The 13,515-nt window shown below is 42.4% G+C and overlaps 1 protein-coding gene across 5 annotated transcripts in view; it reads left to right on the top strand.

The window, feature by feature from the left end:
- The window catches only part of NEK10 (NIMA related kinase 10), a 380,936-nt gene that overhangs the window by 318,133 nt on the left and 49,288 nt on the right, over nucleotides 1–13,515 (top strand). For 4 of the 5 annotated variants that reach the window (XM_075586980.1, XM_075586978.1, XM_075586979.1 and 1 more), the window contains one exon: nucleotides 5,625–5,685. In XM_075586980.1, the coding sequence (XP_075443095.1) occupies nucleotides 5,625–5,685 (61 nt within the window). Of the gene's footprint in view, nucleotides 1–5,624; nucleotides 5,686–5,968; nucleotides 6,060–13,515 lie in introns of those variants that run through there. The other variant, XM_075586982.1, reaches the window with a different exon arrangement.

Genomic DNA, 13,515 nt, shown 5'->3' with positions numbered 1-13,515 from the left:
TAGTGATTCACTTTGATTGATCTGAGACACAGATGCTCAAAGGGCGTTAAGGAATGGGCACTATTGGAAATAGTTAAAGAGTTCAGAAAGTGACTTATTTGCAGGTAATAGGAGAAATCTGAGTTGGTGATGGTTGTTTTTTTTTTGTTTTTTTAAATCTGAATAAAATGTCAGCCCACCCCTATGAAGGAATTCCCTTAGCTTGGTAAAATCCGAGTTCTTCCAAAATACACTATAAAGTCATGTTGAGCCAAGCCAGATTCAAAGTCTGGGTTACCAAGTACTGGATTGAGAGATTTGGGATAATAGAGAGAGCTGATGAAAGCCTCAGTGTTTCCCAAATTTGGAGGGAAGGTATTGTAATTAGTATTCTTTATTATATTTGCATTTTTAGCAGGGAAAAGAAGGCAAGAAAAATTGAAATGTTTCATCATGTCTGCCTCAAAAGCAAGCCATCTCTTCTGGATCTTTTGGAAGACACTATTAAATTACATGGGAAAGTTGTGCCACATAATAGAATTGCATAAAAGAGTGGATGGCCAGAACAGATATGGCTTTTGATAATACCCCTCTTCTGACTCTGGGTTTTCGATTTCACAAAATAAAACTACCTCCCTCACTTTGTAAATCTACAATGCTGTCTCTCTCTTTGAAACGTTTACCTCAAGGGTCTGGAAAAGATATAACAATCTGGGAAAAAGTTGTATCGCATCAAATCATGTTGTTTTTTAAGGTGATTTTTGCCTTGACAATATCATGGTTTAATGAATAAGCCCCATGGAGTTCACACTGAAGTTTGTAACACTCACCTTTTGTACCCATATAGCACAAATATGATTATGCGGTAATATATCACAACCTACAGTAGCACTTTCCATATTTATCAAGGCCTGTTGTTTCTCACATTAGGAGGGCGGTCGTTACAAAATCTAGTGTATGGTTTCCAGGTTTTTTAAACATAGTTTTTGTGATATTTTGTTTAAAAAAATTAGGAGAAAATTAGATGATTTAATCATGCACGTTAAAAGAGAAACATATTAATTAATTATCGGTAGCTCCTTAGTCTGTCTCACTAAAACATGTTTTACTATATACTGTAGTTTGATCGGAAATGTGTGCCAGTTCAGGCAAAGCAAAGTCTGACAGACAGAATATACAGATTAGAGACATATTAATGTCCTGTTCTTGATATGCAAGCATATTTCATTATAAAAGAGGGAATAAATATAACAAAATGCAAAGTTTACAACAGCTACAGCAGTATGGGGTCGATTAATCAAGGAAGAAAGCTACATCACAATCATAGATTCAAATGTATCAACTGTGACTATTTAATTAGATAGAGATCATTCTTGTATAGATGAATGACTTTGTTTCTTTAAGAAGTTCATGCTTTGCCAAATTATCACTCCACCACATATATTTATAGGCTTGTTAATATAGCCACATCATGCCTACTGTATGTCCTTCAAACTAAAGTAAATTTGACATTAAAGACAAGGGGTCATTTACAGTTATAACTAACTTTACTGGTTACAATGCTTTTTAAAATTAATATCTAATTTTGTGTAAAAAAATAAATAAAAAATGAGGTAATGGAATGGGTTATTCACTAGTGCTGCGGAAATGGAGAATTTAGAAATCACACAGGATATTAATTAACTGTTCTTTATACATAAACATTTCAAAGTCAGGATTTATTCTTTATAACATGAATATTAAATATAAAATAGATAACTACAGCAGAAATCTGCATCTATCTCCATTTAAAAGAGTGATTGCACCTTTAACTGGAAAAATTGAACAGCATAATACCAGTTTATTTATTTAACTGACTTTTCTGTCTACACACAGACCTTTTCCAAGATACAAAAGATATGCAGTGGTGATAGGGTTTGTAATTGAATGCTTCCGTCACAGAAAAAGTTGTGTACAGTAGGTGCAGAGTTGGCACCTTTGACTATAATGGAAAGGTCTATAGGTACAATACATTTTCAAAATGGCCAGTAACATCAACGCACTTTAACAAACATTGGGAGTTTTAAGAAAGGAAAATGATTTGTAAGAGCTTGCACTCCTAGTACTCACTGTACCGGAACATAACTTTGCGGTATACTAAATGCTGTCGGGATCTAATCCTGTACTAGATCCCGTAATTAAGCAGATTCAAAAGTAGAGAGGCAGTGGGCACTCATACAGTACATTGAAAAAAAAGTAGCTTTATTGCCGTTACATATTCTTCCTAAACGTTTTGGTCCCATCCGGCAACGTCGTCAGGGTTGTAAGAAATCAAATACGACACTAGTGTTCATTCAAACAGCTTTTTAGAGATAAGAAACTAAAAAAAGAGGAAAAAAGTTAAATGTTTAAAATTGCTACGTCTGCAAAGTTTTTAACAACTTTTAACAAACCTTTCAGATTTTTTCATATGTACATTTAAAACTACACGTAAAAAAATTAAAAATACGTTTATTTAAAAATATACGTGCTTAAAACAGCACAAATTTGTTTACATAATACAGTGAAAAATAGTAAAAATAACCCCAGAGGCAGAACCCAAATAATGAGATTTGTTGTATGAAATAAAAAAAAAAATGCGTACACAATGTGAAAAAGGAGAGGTTAGAGATCAAAAGAGAAAAAATAGCTAAAATGTCACTTGAGGAAGTTGCCATTCAAAATCCAAACAAAACATATAAGTTCTTCTAAAATTCCTTTTAGAAGTAGGGGAGCGCTGCCGGAAAAGAAAAAGAAGCAATACAGTGTAGTGTAGTCATGCCAATAAGGTCAAATCAGCATATAGAAACTAAATCAATTTGCACACAGAAATGTAAAATGTAAACTCAGCCTCTCAGACAAACAATGACTTCAGACTGTACTGTATCTTCTTAACAGGTCGAAAGGCAAGCTATCTCATTTGTCTCCCTATGCCTTATGTCAGGGATCATCAAACTCTCAGTCCAAAAGAGGGCCGCCAACAGAAATCATGGACAAATGAAAGGAGCAGGGCCCCCCGAACCCATAGCGTACACCCCCCCAACCCATAGCGCACCTACCACGAAACAATATCTTTTAGCGCGCAACTTTTACTTAACTGTTTTCTTATTGTGATTCAGAAAAAAACATTACAATGCAACCTATTTATTTTTATATTTTCAACAAAAGACATGTGACTGCCTGCCTGGGTGGCTGAGTGGGTGAGTGGATGACTGGGTGGGGGAATGACAGTAGAATGACAGTTGGGTGAATGACGGTGTGTGGGTGAATGATAGTGGGTGGGTGAATGATGGTTGTTTAACGTGGGTGGGTGAATGACAGTGGGTGGGTGAATGACAGTGGGTGGGTGAATGACGATGGGTCGGTGGGTGAATGACGGTGGGTGGGTGAATGGGAGACAGTGACTGGGTGAATGACAGTGACTAGGAGGGTGGGTGGGTGACAGTGACTGGTTGGGTGGGTGAATGACAGTGACTGGGTGGGTGGGTGAATGACAGTGACTGGGTGGGTGGGTGAATGACAGTGTCTGGGTGGGTGGGTGAATGACAGTGAATGGGTGGGTGAATGACAGTGACTGGGTGGGTGGATGACAGTGACTGGGTGGGTGAATGACAGTGACTGGGTGGGTGGATGACAGTGACTAGGTGGGTGGGTGAATGACAGTGACTAGGTGGGTGGGTGAATGACAGTGACTAGGTGGGTGGGTGGGTGACAGTGAGTGGGTGGGTGAGTGACAGTGGGTGGGTGGGTGAATGAGATGGGTGGGTGAATGACAATGGGTTGGTGGCTGACGATTGAATGACGACGGGTGGGCGGGTGGGTGATTGACGATGGGTGGGTGGGTGAATGACGGTGTGTGGGTGGGTGGGTGAATGACGTTGTGTGGGTGGGTGAATGACGGTGGGTGGGTGAATGGGAGACAGTGATTGGGTGAATGACAGTGACTGGGTGGGTGAATGACGGTGGGTGGGTGAATGACGGTTTTGGGTGAATGACAGTGGGTGAATAGGAGACAGCGACTGGGTGAATGACGATGGGTGTGTGGATGAATGACGGTGGGTGGGTGAATGACGGTGGGTGGGTGACAGTGACATTCATTTGACAGTGACTGGGTTTGACGGTGACTGGGTTGGGTGGGTGACAGTGACTGGGTGACAGTGACTGGGTGGATGACAGTGACTGGGTGGATGGGTGACAGTGACTGGGTGACAGTGACTTAGACAGTGAATGGGTGGGAGGATGGGAGACAGTGACTGGGTGGGAGACAGTGACTGGGTGGGAGACAGTGACTTGACAGTGACTGGGTGACAGTGACACTTGACAGTGACTGGGTGGGTGGGTGTGTGGGTGACAGTGACCGGGTTGACTGACTTTGGGAGACAATGACTGTGTGGGTGACACTGACTGGGTGGGTGGGTGACAGTGAGACAGTGACTGGGTGGGTGACAGTGACTGGGTGGGTGGGTGACAGTGAGACAGTGACTGGGTGGGTAACAGTGACTTGACAGTGAGACAGTGACTGGGTGGGTAACAGTGAGTGGGTGGGTGGGTGACAGTGAGACAGTGACTAGGTGGGTGACAGTGACTGGGTGGGTGACAGTGACTTACCTTGACCGGGTTGGTGCAGCTTGCCACCGGACTCTTTCCCCTCCTGCCCCCGATATCCCTGCGACAGCTGCCCGGGAAGGGAGGTGGGCTTGGGGGTGCGGGAGGTGGGCTCGGGGGGGGGCATGGGAGGTGGGCTCGGGGGGCCCACGGGAGGTGGGCTCAGGGGGAGCACGGGAATCTGGCCGCGGGGGGAGTGCGGGAAGCAGGCCGCAGGATTAGCTGGTACTTTCCAATTCGTCCCACGTTGGGAACGGGGGGGGGGAGGGGCCGCCGCAGGAGGAGCAGGAAGGAGGAGCTGGTACTTCCCCCCTCCGTCCCACATTGGGAGCGGGGGGGGAGGGGCCGCCGCAGGAGGAGCTGGCAGGAGGAGCTGGTACTTCCCCCCTCCGTCCCACGTTGGGAGCGGGGGGGAGGGGCCGCCACAGGAGGAGCTGGCAGGAGGAGCTGGTACTTCCCCCCTCCGTCCCACGTTGGGAGCGGGGGGAGAGGGGCCGCCGCAGGAGGAGCTGGCAGGAGGAGCTGGTACTTCCCCCCTCCATCCCACGTTGGGAGCGGGGGGGAGGGAGCTGCCCTGACCTGCGCATGCGCACCGGGACCTGCGCGCCGGGACCGCTGGGGAATCGCCACCATTTTTCGCCACACACTTGCTTCTCCGCCGCCCACGCGCTTGCTCCCGCATCACGCCTGCCCCGCAATTCCTGAGGAGAGCCGCACGGACGTGCCCCAAGAGCCGCAAGTGGCTCGCGAGCCGCGGCTTGACGACCCCCTGCCTTATGTTGTCATTTACCTGTTGCATTTAACCCCATTCTTTGTTGTTTATATAACCTTGTATTTTCATTCTTTAAAGTGCTGCGTTGGTGCTATATGAATAAAAATATACATACGAAAATAATACATTTGTGGCATGTGGAGAAAAAATATGACATATCGTTGGTGTATGTGTGTCTCAAAGGGATAGTCACACACAAAAAATATATATATATATATATATTTGCCATAATCATATTTTTGTTCGATAGTTTCAGGCACATTGAAAAGAAGTGTCAGTGTTCCTGGAGGAGAAAAACAGCCCCAAGCAAGGTATGTATAATTAGGTTACTTTAAATATGAATGTAATACCTCTTTAACTAATGTATTTAAAATTGTTATAATTAAAATGTACAGTATATGACAAAAATGTTGTACAACATTAGAAAGCTGATATCCAAACGTGGTTGTTCAGAGAAGGTTTGATTATAATTTATTTTAGAAGTACTATCATTTTTAGAATTTGAGACATTGACACAGATATATTAATGTCTCCTGGGATTGGGATATGGGATTTTTTTACTTTGATAAATGTGTTGCCGCTTGTTTCCCGCAGCTTTGCCCACATTTTTCAGCCAGGAGACTTTGATTCCTTACCCCAATTATTTCTTATTGATCAGATGAGTCTCTAACCCTCATAATAGCAAATAAAGAGATTAACCCATCACTTCCTGAAGAGGTTAGAATTATTCATGTTTTTTTTTCTCATATAGCTGAAGATTTGTACTCTTTTGTTGAGATATGTCAAAACTCGGCCCGCAAATTAGTTTTAGACAATATTCAATTTGCAGACGAATATTCCAATACGAAGATATTGTAAAAAAAATGAAAGAGAATGTATGCATTTTCACTGGTGGACACTAAAGATGGGTGATTTCTTTTTTTTTTAAATCAGATTTTTACATTTATTTTAGAGAGCAATCTGAAATCCAGGACAGGATGGTTTAAAATCTGGACATTAATTAATCCGCAGGAGGAGATCTCTCTCTCTCTTTCTCTCTTCATGAATTAATCTGTGTATGGACTTTTAAATACCTAGCCACAGATTGTGGAATTCACTGATCGGATTCTTAACCATCTGTCCGTATTGTATCCAATGGCAGATTTGGGTTGATTTGCCCTGATTTTGTAGTGTAGATTGGGCGGATTTTGGTGTGGGGGGGATGAATTTGGTATAAAACCCAGAGAAACGGATTAGCACTGATTCGCTCATCTCTTGTGGCCACAATTCGCACATTCGATTCAACTTGACATTTGATTTGCCCTGAAGTTCCAGACTCTAAAATATGGCTTTTGCTGAGGGGAAGGGAAACCCATATTTCCGGGTCTCGAACTTCTGGACGAATCCAATATTAGGATTCTAATGGGCCAATAGTGGTGGCCGGCAGTATGGCATACATTCAAATACATTCAAAAGTCATGAATAATTTGCATATTAGTTCTGTTTTGGTAAAATGGATTTTGTTTTTGTCAGTTGAGGACATGCAACATTCACAAAGTCCTAGATTCACTAGCTCCATTAAATCAAAAATAATGTGCAATACATTGAAAAAAATAATGCAGGCTCTTCCCGATTTTAATGCCATTTTAACTAGGAATTATATATGCATGATAGCAGTGCAATAATCCATTCATTGTCATATCAGTTTTTTGGTAATCATTCAGGAAAACCGTCATCATCACTTTCGCAACTGCCTTAATAATGACAAGAATCCACATGCAAATATCACTTTTTTCTACCATTGGCTTATGTAATGAGATTGATCACAAAACCCTATGACAGAAAATAAATTTAAACATGAATTATTATTCTTTTCAGAGTTACCATTTTGCTCCTCAAAGAATGTACTATATCTGGAAAATTAACAGCTATAGTAAAAGATTATTAGAATTTGGGTTAATGTTACGTTATTTTGGGATAATGCAGCATTATTTTCAAATAATGGGATAATATTCTCAACAAGACACTGAAATTTAAAAAGGGAAATGAGATACCGGTGAACACACCTGGCATACCTGGGAAATATGCTAAGTTAAATATGCTAAATATATTCACTGTATTTCAATGTGCATGTTTCACAGGTATCTTTCTCCACAGAATGAAGGTTAATCAATCTCACTGTGTCTCTCACTCACTTTCTTCCTCTTTCTCTCTCTCTCTAACCCCTTCTCCAAAAGGTATGCCAGTCAATTGGCCCTCTCTTAAAATGGTCTCTCTTGTTTTTTTTTCTAAAAGCACCATTTCAGTGTCTATATGAGCTTAATGTCATATTAGATATACAGATGAATACAGGATAAATGTATTTTAGCTATAATGAGCTAATTTGCATATAAATTCAATTATAGGCTAAAGCAGTAAAATTCAGGGCATTATTGAAAACCCTGCTCTCTGATTGGTTAAAATTCCGGGCATTATCCACAGTAATGCCCTGAATTTCAGCAGCTTGCAAAATGCAGTTTTCAATCTGTTTATTTCCAGCCAATCAGCTTTCATAACAGCTGAGACAGGGCAGGGGATTGGTTTGAATTAAGTAAAAGCTCCGAGACATGGCAGGGGATTGGTCAAAAAGTATCAGCCACGGGTTTACTCCTCCCCCTCCCGAGCTGACTGAGATTTTCTGAGCAGATTCAGTTGAATTGGGGGGGGGGGGGGAGAGTCTGCAAAGAAGTAAGTGTGTTGTGTATAGAGGTGCAGTGTTGTGTGTGTGTGTGTGGGGGGGGGGGGGAGGGTGTAGAGGTGCTGTGTTGGGGGGAGAGTGCAAAGTTTAGTAAGTGGCTGCATTTTTTATTGTGGCTGCAGTGTGTGTGTGTGTGTTGTGCTGTTGTATGTGTAGCAGCAGTTTGTGTGAGTGTAGAGCTGATGTGTGTGTGTGTGTGTTTGTCACTAGCAGTGTTTATGGGTGTAGCATGTGTGTGTAGCAGCAGAGTTTGTGTGTGTGTAGAGCTGCTGTGTGTGTAGAGCTTCTGCTGTGCGTGTAGAGGTGCTGTATAGTGAGTGTAGAGGAGGTGCTGTGTTGTGTGTCTAGCGCTCCAGTGTGTGTGTGTGTGTGTGTGTGTGTGTGTGTGTGTGTGTGTGTGTGTGTGTGTGTGTGTGTGTGTGTGTAGGCACTGTATTGTGTGTGGTGTGCTGTTTTTTTTTTGTGTGTGTGTGTAGCAACAGTTTGTGTGTGAGCTGCTGTGTGTGTGTGTGTGTGTGTGTGTGTGTGTGTGTGTGTGTGTGTGTGTGTACACAGAGGGGGCGGCAGTGTGTGGATAAAGATATCTGCAGTGTAAGCGTATATAGAGGTGGTTTCATGTATTTACCATTTTATTTTAATAAAAAAATCTATTTAACTATACAAAAGTGTCTATTATTTATGAAATAAGCCCACATTTAGCCTATAATAGTAATAATCCCCTCAGAACAGGGCATTACTGGCAATAATGCCCTGGCTGAGTTAAAGTCCCTCGGCTTCGCCTCAGGCCTTCAACTCTTCCAGCCAGGGCATTATTGGCCAGTAATGCCCTGTTCTTCAGGGATTATTACTTAATTATAGGCTAAAGCAGTAAAATTACGGACATTAATTTAATTCCTGCTCTCTGATTGGTTAAAATTACGGGCATTATTCGTTCAGGAATGCCCGGAATTTTGTTGCAGCTTGCAATGTGTTTATTTCCGATCAGCCAATCAGCTTTCAGAACAGCTCTGAGACAGGGCAGGGAATTGGTCAGGAAGTATCAGCCACGAAGATTCAGCTGAATTGGGGGGAGGGAGAGGGGGGGCGGAGAGAGCATCTGCAAAGCAAGTGAGTGGCTGTCTACAGTTTGTTTGTGTGTGTGTGTCAGTGTCAGCAGCAGTGTTTATGGGTGTAGCAGCAGTGTGTGTGTGTGTGTGTGTGTAGCAGCAGCAGAGTTTGTGTGTAGCAGCAGTTTGTGTGTGTAGAGCGGCTGTGTTGTGTGTAGAGCTGCTGTGTTGTGTGTAGAGCTGCTGTGTTGTGTGTTGAGATGCTGTGTGTGTGTGTGTGTGTGTGTGTGTGTTTGTGTGTTTCAGTGTCAGCAGCAGTGTTTAAGGGTGTAGCAGCAGCAGTGTGTGTGGTGTGCTGTTCTGATGTATGTGTGTGTGTAGCAGCAGAGTGTGTGTGTAGAGCTGCTGTGTTGTGTGTTGAGCTGCTGTGTTGTTTGTTGATTAAACAGTGATATGCTGCACACCATACTGCTGCGACACACTTTATTCGAGCAAATACCCAGTATGTACCTGGCAGATACCTGGAATGCGCCGCTCCTCACCTCTGACAAGCCCCGTTGCGTTTGCCTTCCCAGCCATGGTTCATGCCTGACTGACGGGTGGCTGATCTGTTAAATGATAATGATTAGGATTTAATAGGCTGCAATGCTTCGCGTGTCTACCAGATGGCATAAATTCATGAATTGTAATGCAGTATATATATATATATATATATATATACTGTGCAGTATTGCAGCCAGCGGGAATAAAATGCTTCAATCCCTGCCTGGAAAATAACGCAATGCACTCGGGCAGAAAACAGTCACAAACCTCAATACACCCGAGTATACCCGAATTCGTGGGACTAGCCGAGCTCGAATAAAGTGTGTCGCCAGTGTAAGTCATATAAACAAAACAGTATTACCGGTGCTGCTGGTTCAAAGGGATACCTGTCACAAATATCCAAGCTTGAACTGTGAAAAGGAAAGATCCAGCACTCCACGGATTTGCAAAAGTATCAAATTTATTGCGCCATACACAACGACCGTTTCGACCATAGTAGGTCTTTTTCAAGTGAGTGTTGAGCTGCTGTGTGTGTGTAGAGGTGCTGTGTGTGTGTGTGTGTGTGTACAGATGGGGCGGCAGTGTGTGGAAATAGCTAGCTGCAGTGTAAGCGTATATAGAGGTGGTTTATTGTATTTACCATTTTATTTTAATAAAAAAATCCATATAACTATACAAAAGTGTCTATTATTTATGAAAAAAGCCTACATTTAGCATATAATAGTAATAATCCCCTCAGAACAGGGCATTGCTGGCCAATAATGCCCTGGCTGGAAGAGTTGAAGGCCCAAGGTGAAGCAGAGGGCCAGTATTATTGTAGTAGCCAGTAGTATTATTGGCCAGTAATGCCCTGTTCTTCGGGGATTATTACATAAATAATGGCTGCTACAAATAATGTCACGGTTTTAAAAGAGTAAATCCTGGTTAACGTTACATTATTGGCTTTAGTGAATATTGCGTTAGGCCTAAGAGGTGTTAATTTAAGTTAACATCGGGATAAAAAAAGGATCTTGGCAAATCAGGGCTAAAGTGTTACACAGGAGCTAATACCACTAACCCAACTAACTCCCTTGCATACCAGAGACTGCTAAATCTTATGGCAAACCATAGGTTAACCCACACTTTTCACCTCCATGGGGCTTAACCACCCTCTCCCAAACTCCCCCGAGGCAACTTCCCCATAACCCAGCACTACTACCCCCACCTCAATGCACCTAACAACCCCTCATCTATAGGAATGACTTTAAACCTATTGGCCAATGTTGACTAATAAGGCTGTAGCAATAAATACAAAATAACAATGGTGGGCACTCACCTACTGTACTTGATGTCTGTATGAATTCAGAAGCAGTGCTGGAGCAGGTAAGATGTCAATCCATGATCCTATTAAGTAATGGTCATCAATAAAAAAACAAAACATGTAGCACTCAAATGCAAAAGAGATAAAACACAGCAAACAACTTTTCTCTGCACATGACGAAGGTTATCCAGAAATGTTGTGCTTCTCTTTGCCCCTGTGTATGTTACATCTCTCTTCATATATTAAACAATTATATTTTGGGGCAATAGCAATTTGATGTATTTTATCTCTTTTGCATTTGAATGCTACAGGTTTTTTTAATTGTTTAATAAGTCTGTAGCCCAGTGAACAAAATATAACATGTAAAAAACAAGAATAAATAAACATTTCAATATACATCAAGGGGCCATTAACCCCTTGAGTGCCAGTGAGACTACCTACACCATCTCAAGGAGGACCTAAGTAGCCTCATAGGCACTCAAGGGGTTAATATATATAAAAGACCACTTATTCATTCTACAGTGAGGTCATCGAAGGTCTCCATGGTCAATGACTCCCCAGAATTAATCCAATTAGGTAATCCAATGGTTCGATGCCCAACCATTAAAAATAATCAATTAATATCTTAAAATTATTTTGTCTTGTCCAAAGAGAAAAAAAAACTGCCATGCCAAAAGCCATGGGCCTGATAGCCTTAAGTAATCCGCATCTCTCCATGTCCCTCAACAACTAGTATGCATCATTAGTAAGAGCTGTTAACACATGGTAAATCAACCAATCTGTTATTTAATGTTATGCGACCGTAACAGGCCCTACAGTATATAAGATTGCATCAATTTCCATAGAGGTTTATTCTATAAGCAAAAGAGGATCATGGCCTTCACATAGCATTGAGGAGGGGTCATCGAGGGACATGGTTTAATGTGGATTGCTGTAGGCCATCGGGACCTGGATTAGGTTGGTTTTGAGGCTGCAGGTGATATATTTTTGTCTCTATAGTTCAATTTTTTTCATTGAGCACGTGGCAAAGACGGGATTATTTTTATACTTTCGTTTGTTATTATTTTTGGAGGGGAGGGGGACTTTTTTATGGTTAGCATTTCCCCATTAGAATACATAATTAGAGTAGTTCCAAGGGATTATTCACCCTGAAGACCTTGGAGGACCTCATCGTATCTAGCCACTTGGCTACTAAGAGCTTAATAATGTATATTAAAAAGTTGTTAGAAAGTTATTTATTTACTTTATTTTATTTTTATTTATAAAAGGTTTTACCAGGAAGTAATACATGGAGAGTTACCTCTCGTTTTCAAGTATGTCCTGGGCATAGTTATGATGACAAATAATACATGATTACAAATACATACAGCTCAACCCCGTTATAGCGCGATCTGCTATAACGCGGATCCGCTTATAACGCGGTTTGAGCGTGGACCCCGAATTTACTCACTGCACACTGCATACATTCACAGCACACTGCATACACTCACAGCACACTGCATACATTCACAGCACACTGCACACACTCACAGCACACACTCACAGCACATTGCACATACTCACAGCACACTGCATACACTCACAGCACACTGCATACACTCACAGAACACTGCATACACTCACAGCACACTGCACACACTCACAGCACACTGCACACACACACACACACTCACAGCACACTGCACACATACACACTGACACACACACAGCACACTGCACAGCACACTGCATACATTCATAGCACACACTCACAGCACATTGCATACGTTCACAGCACACTGCACACACTCACAGCACACTGCACACACTCACAGCACACTGCACACACTCAGCACACACTCACAGCACACTGAATACACTCACAGCACACTGCATACACTCACAGCACACTGCATACACTCACATCACACTGCACACACTCACAGCACACTGCATACACACAGCACACTGCACACACACACACTGACACACACACACACAGTCTCACACAGTCAAATACACACACACACACACACACACACACACACAGAGACACTGTCTCTTTAAGGGAGCTTGCTCTCGCAAGATGGAAGCAGAAGCAGGAAGCAGAGACAGGGAGAAGAGCTGCCAGATGCCGGGTAAGTGCTGTGTGCTGTTGCCGCTGCCCCATCGGGTCTGGGAACACTGGGAGAGTTCTCAGCTTTCCCCCTCCGGCGGACACGGTACCACCACAAAAAAAAAAAAATTTGGCCCCCGAGGACCGCGCTATAACGGGGTTAAGCTATAGTTTCATAAGTGAACAGGGATATAAGACATTACATGTACAGTTAAAGATAATATATATTATAGGCGTATGTAACAGTTACAGACCAGATTAAAATGTGATACAGCTTTAGTTTTGAAAGAACTTAAACTGGTGGCGGATGTGAGAGTTTCCGGTAGATTGTTCCAGTTTTGGGGTCCACGGTAAGAGGAGGAGGAGTGGTCGGATATTGTGTTGAACCTTAGTACCATGAACAGTCTTTTGGAGTCAGATCTCAGATGATAAGTGCTGCGT

This window comes from Ascaphus truei, chromosome 2 (assembly GCF_040206685.1).
Source record: "Ascaphus truei isolate aAscTru1 chromosome 2, aAscTru1.hap1, whole genome shotgun sequence".
NCBI lineage: Eukaryota > Metazoa > Chordata > Amphibia > Anura > Ascaphidae > Ascaphus > Ascaphus truei.
The sequence above is the reverse complement of the archived record's forward strand: the minus strand, read 5'-3'. Positions and strand labels throughout refer to the sequence as shown.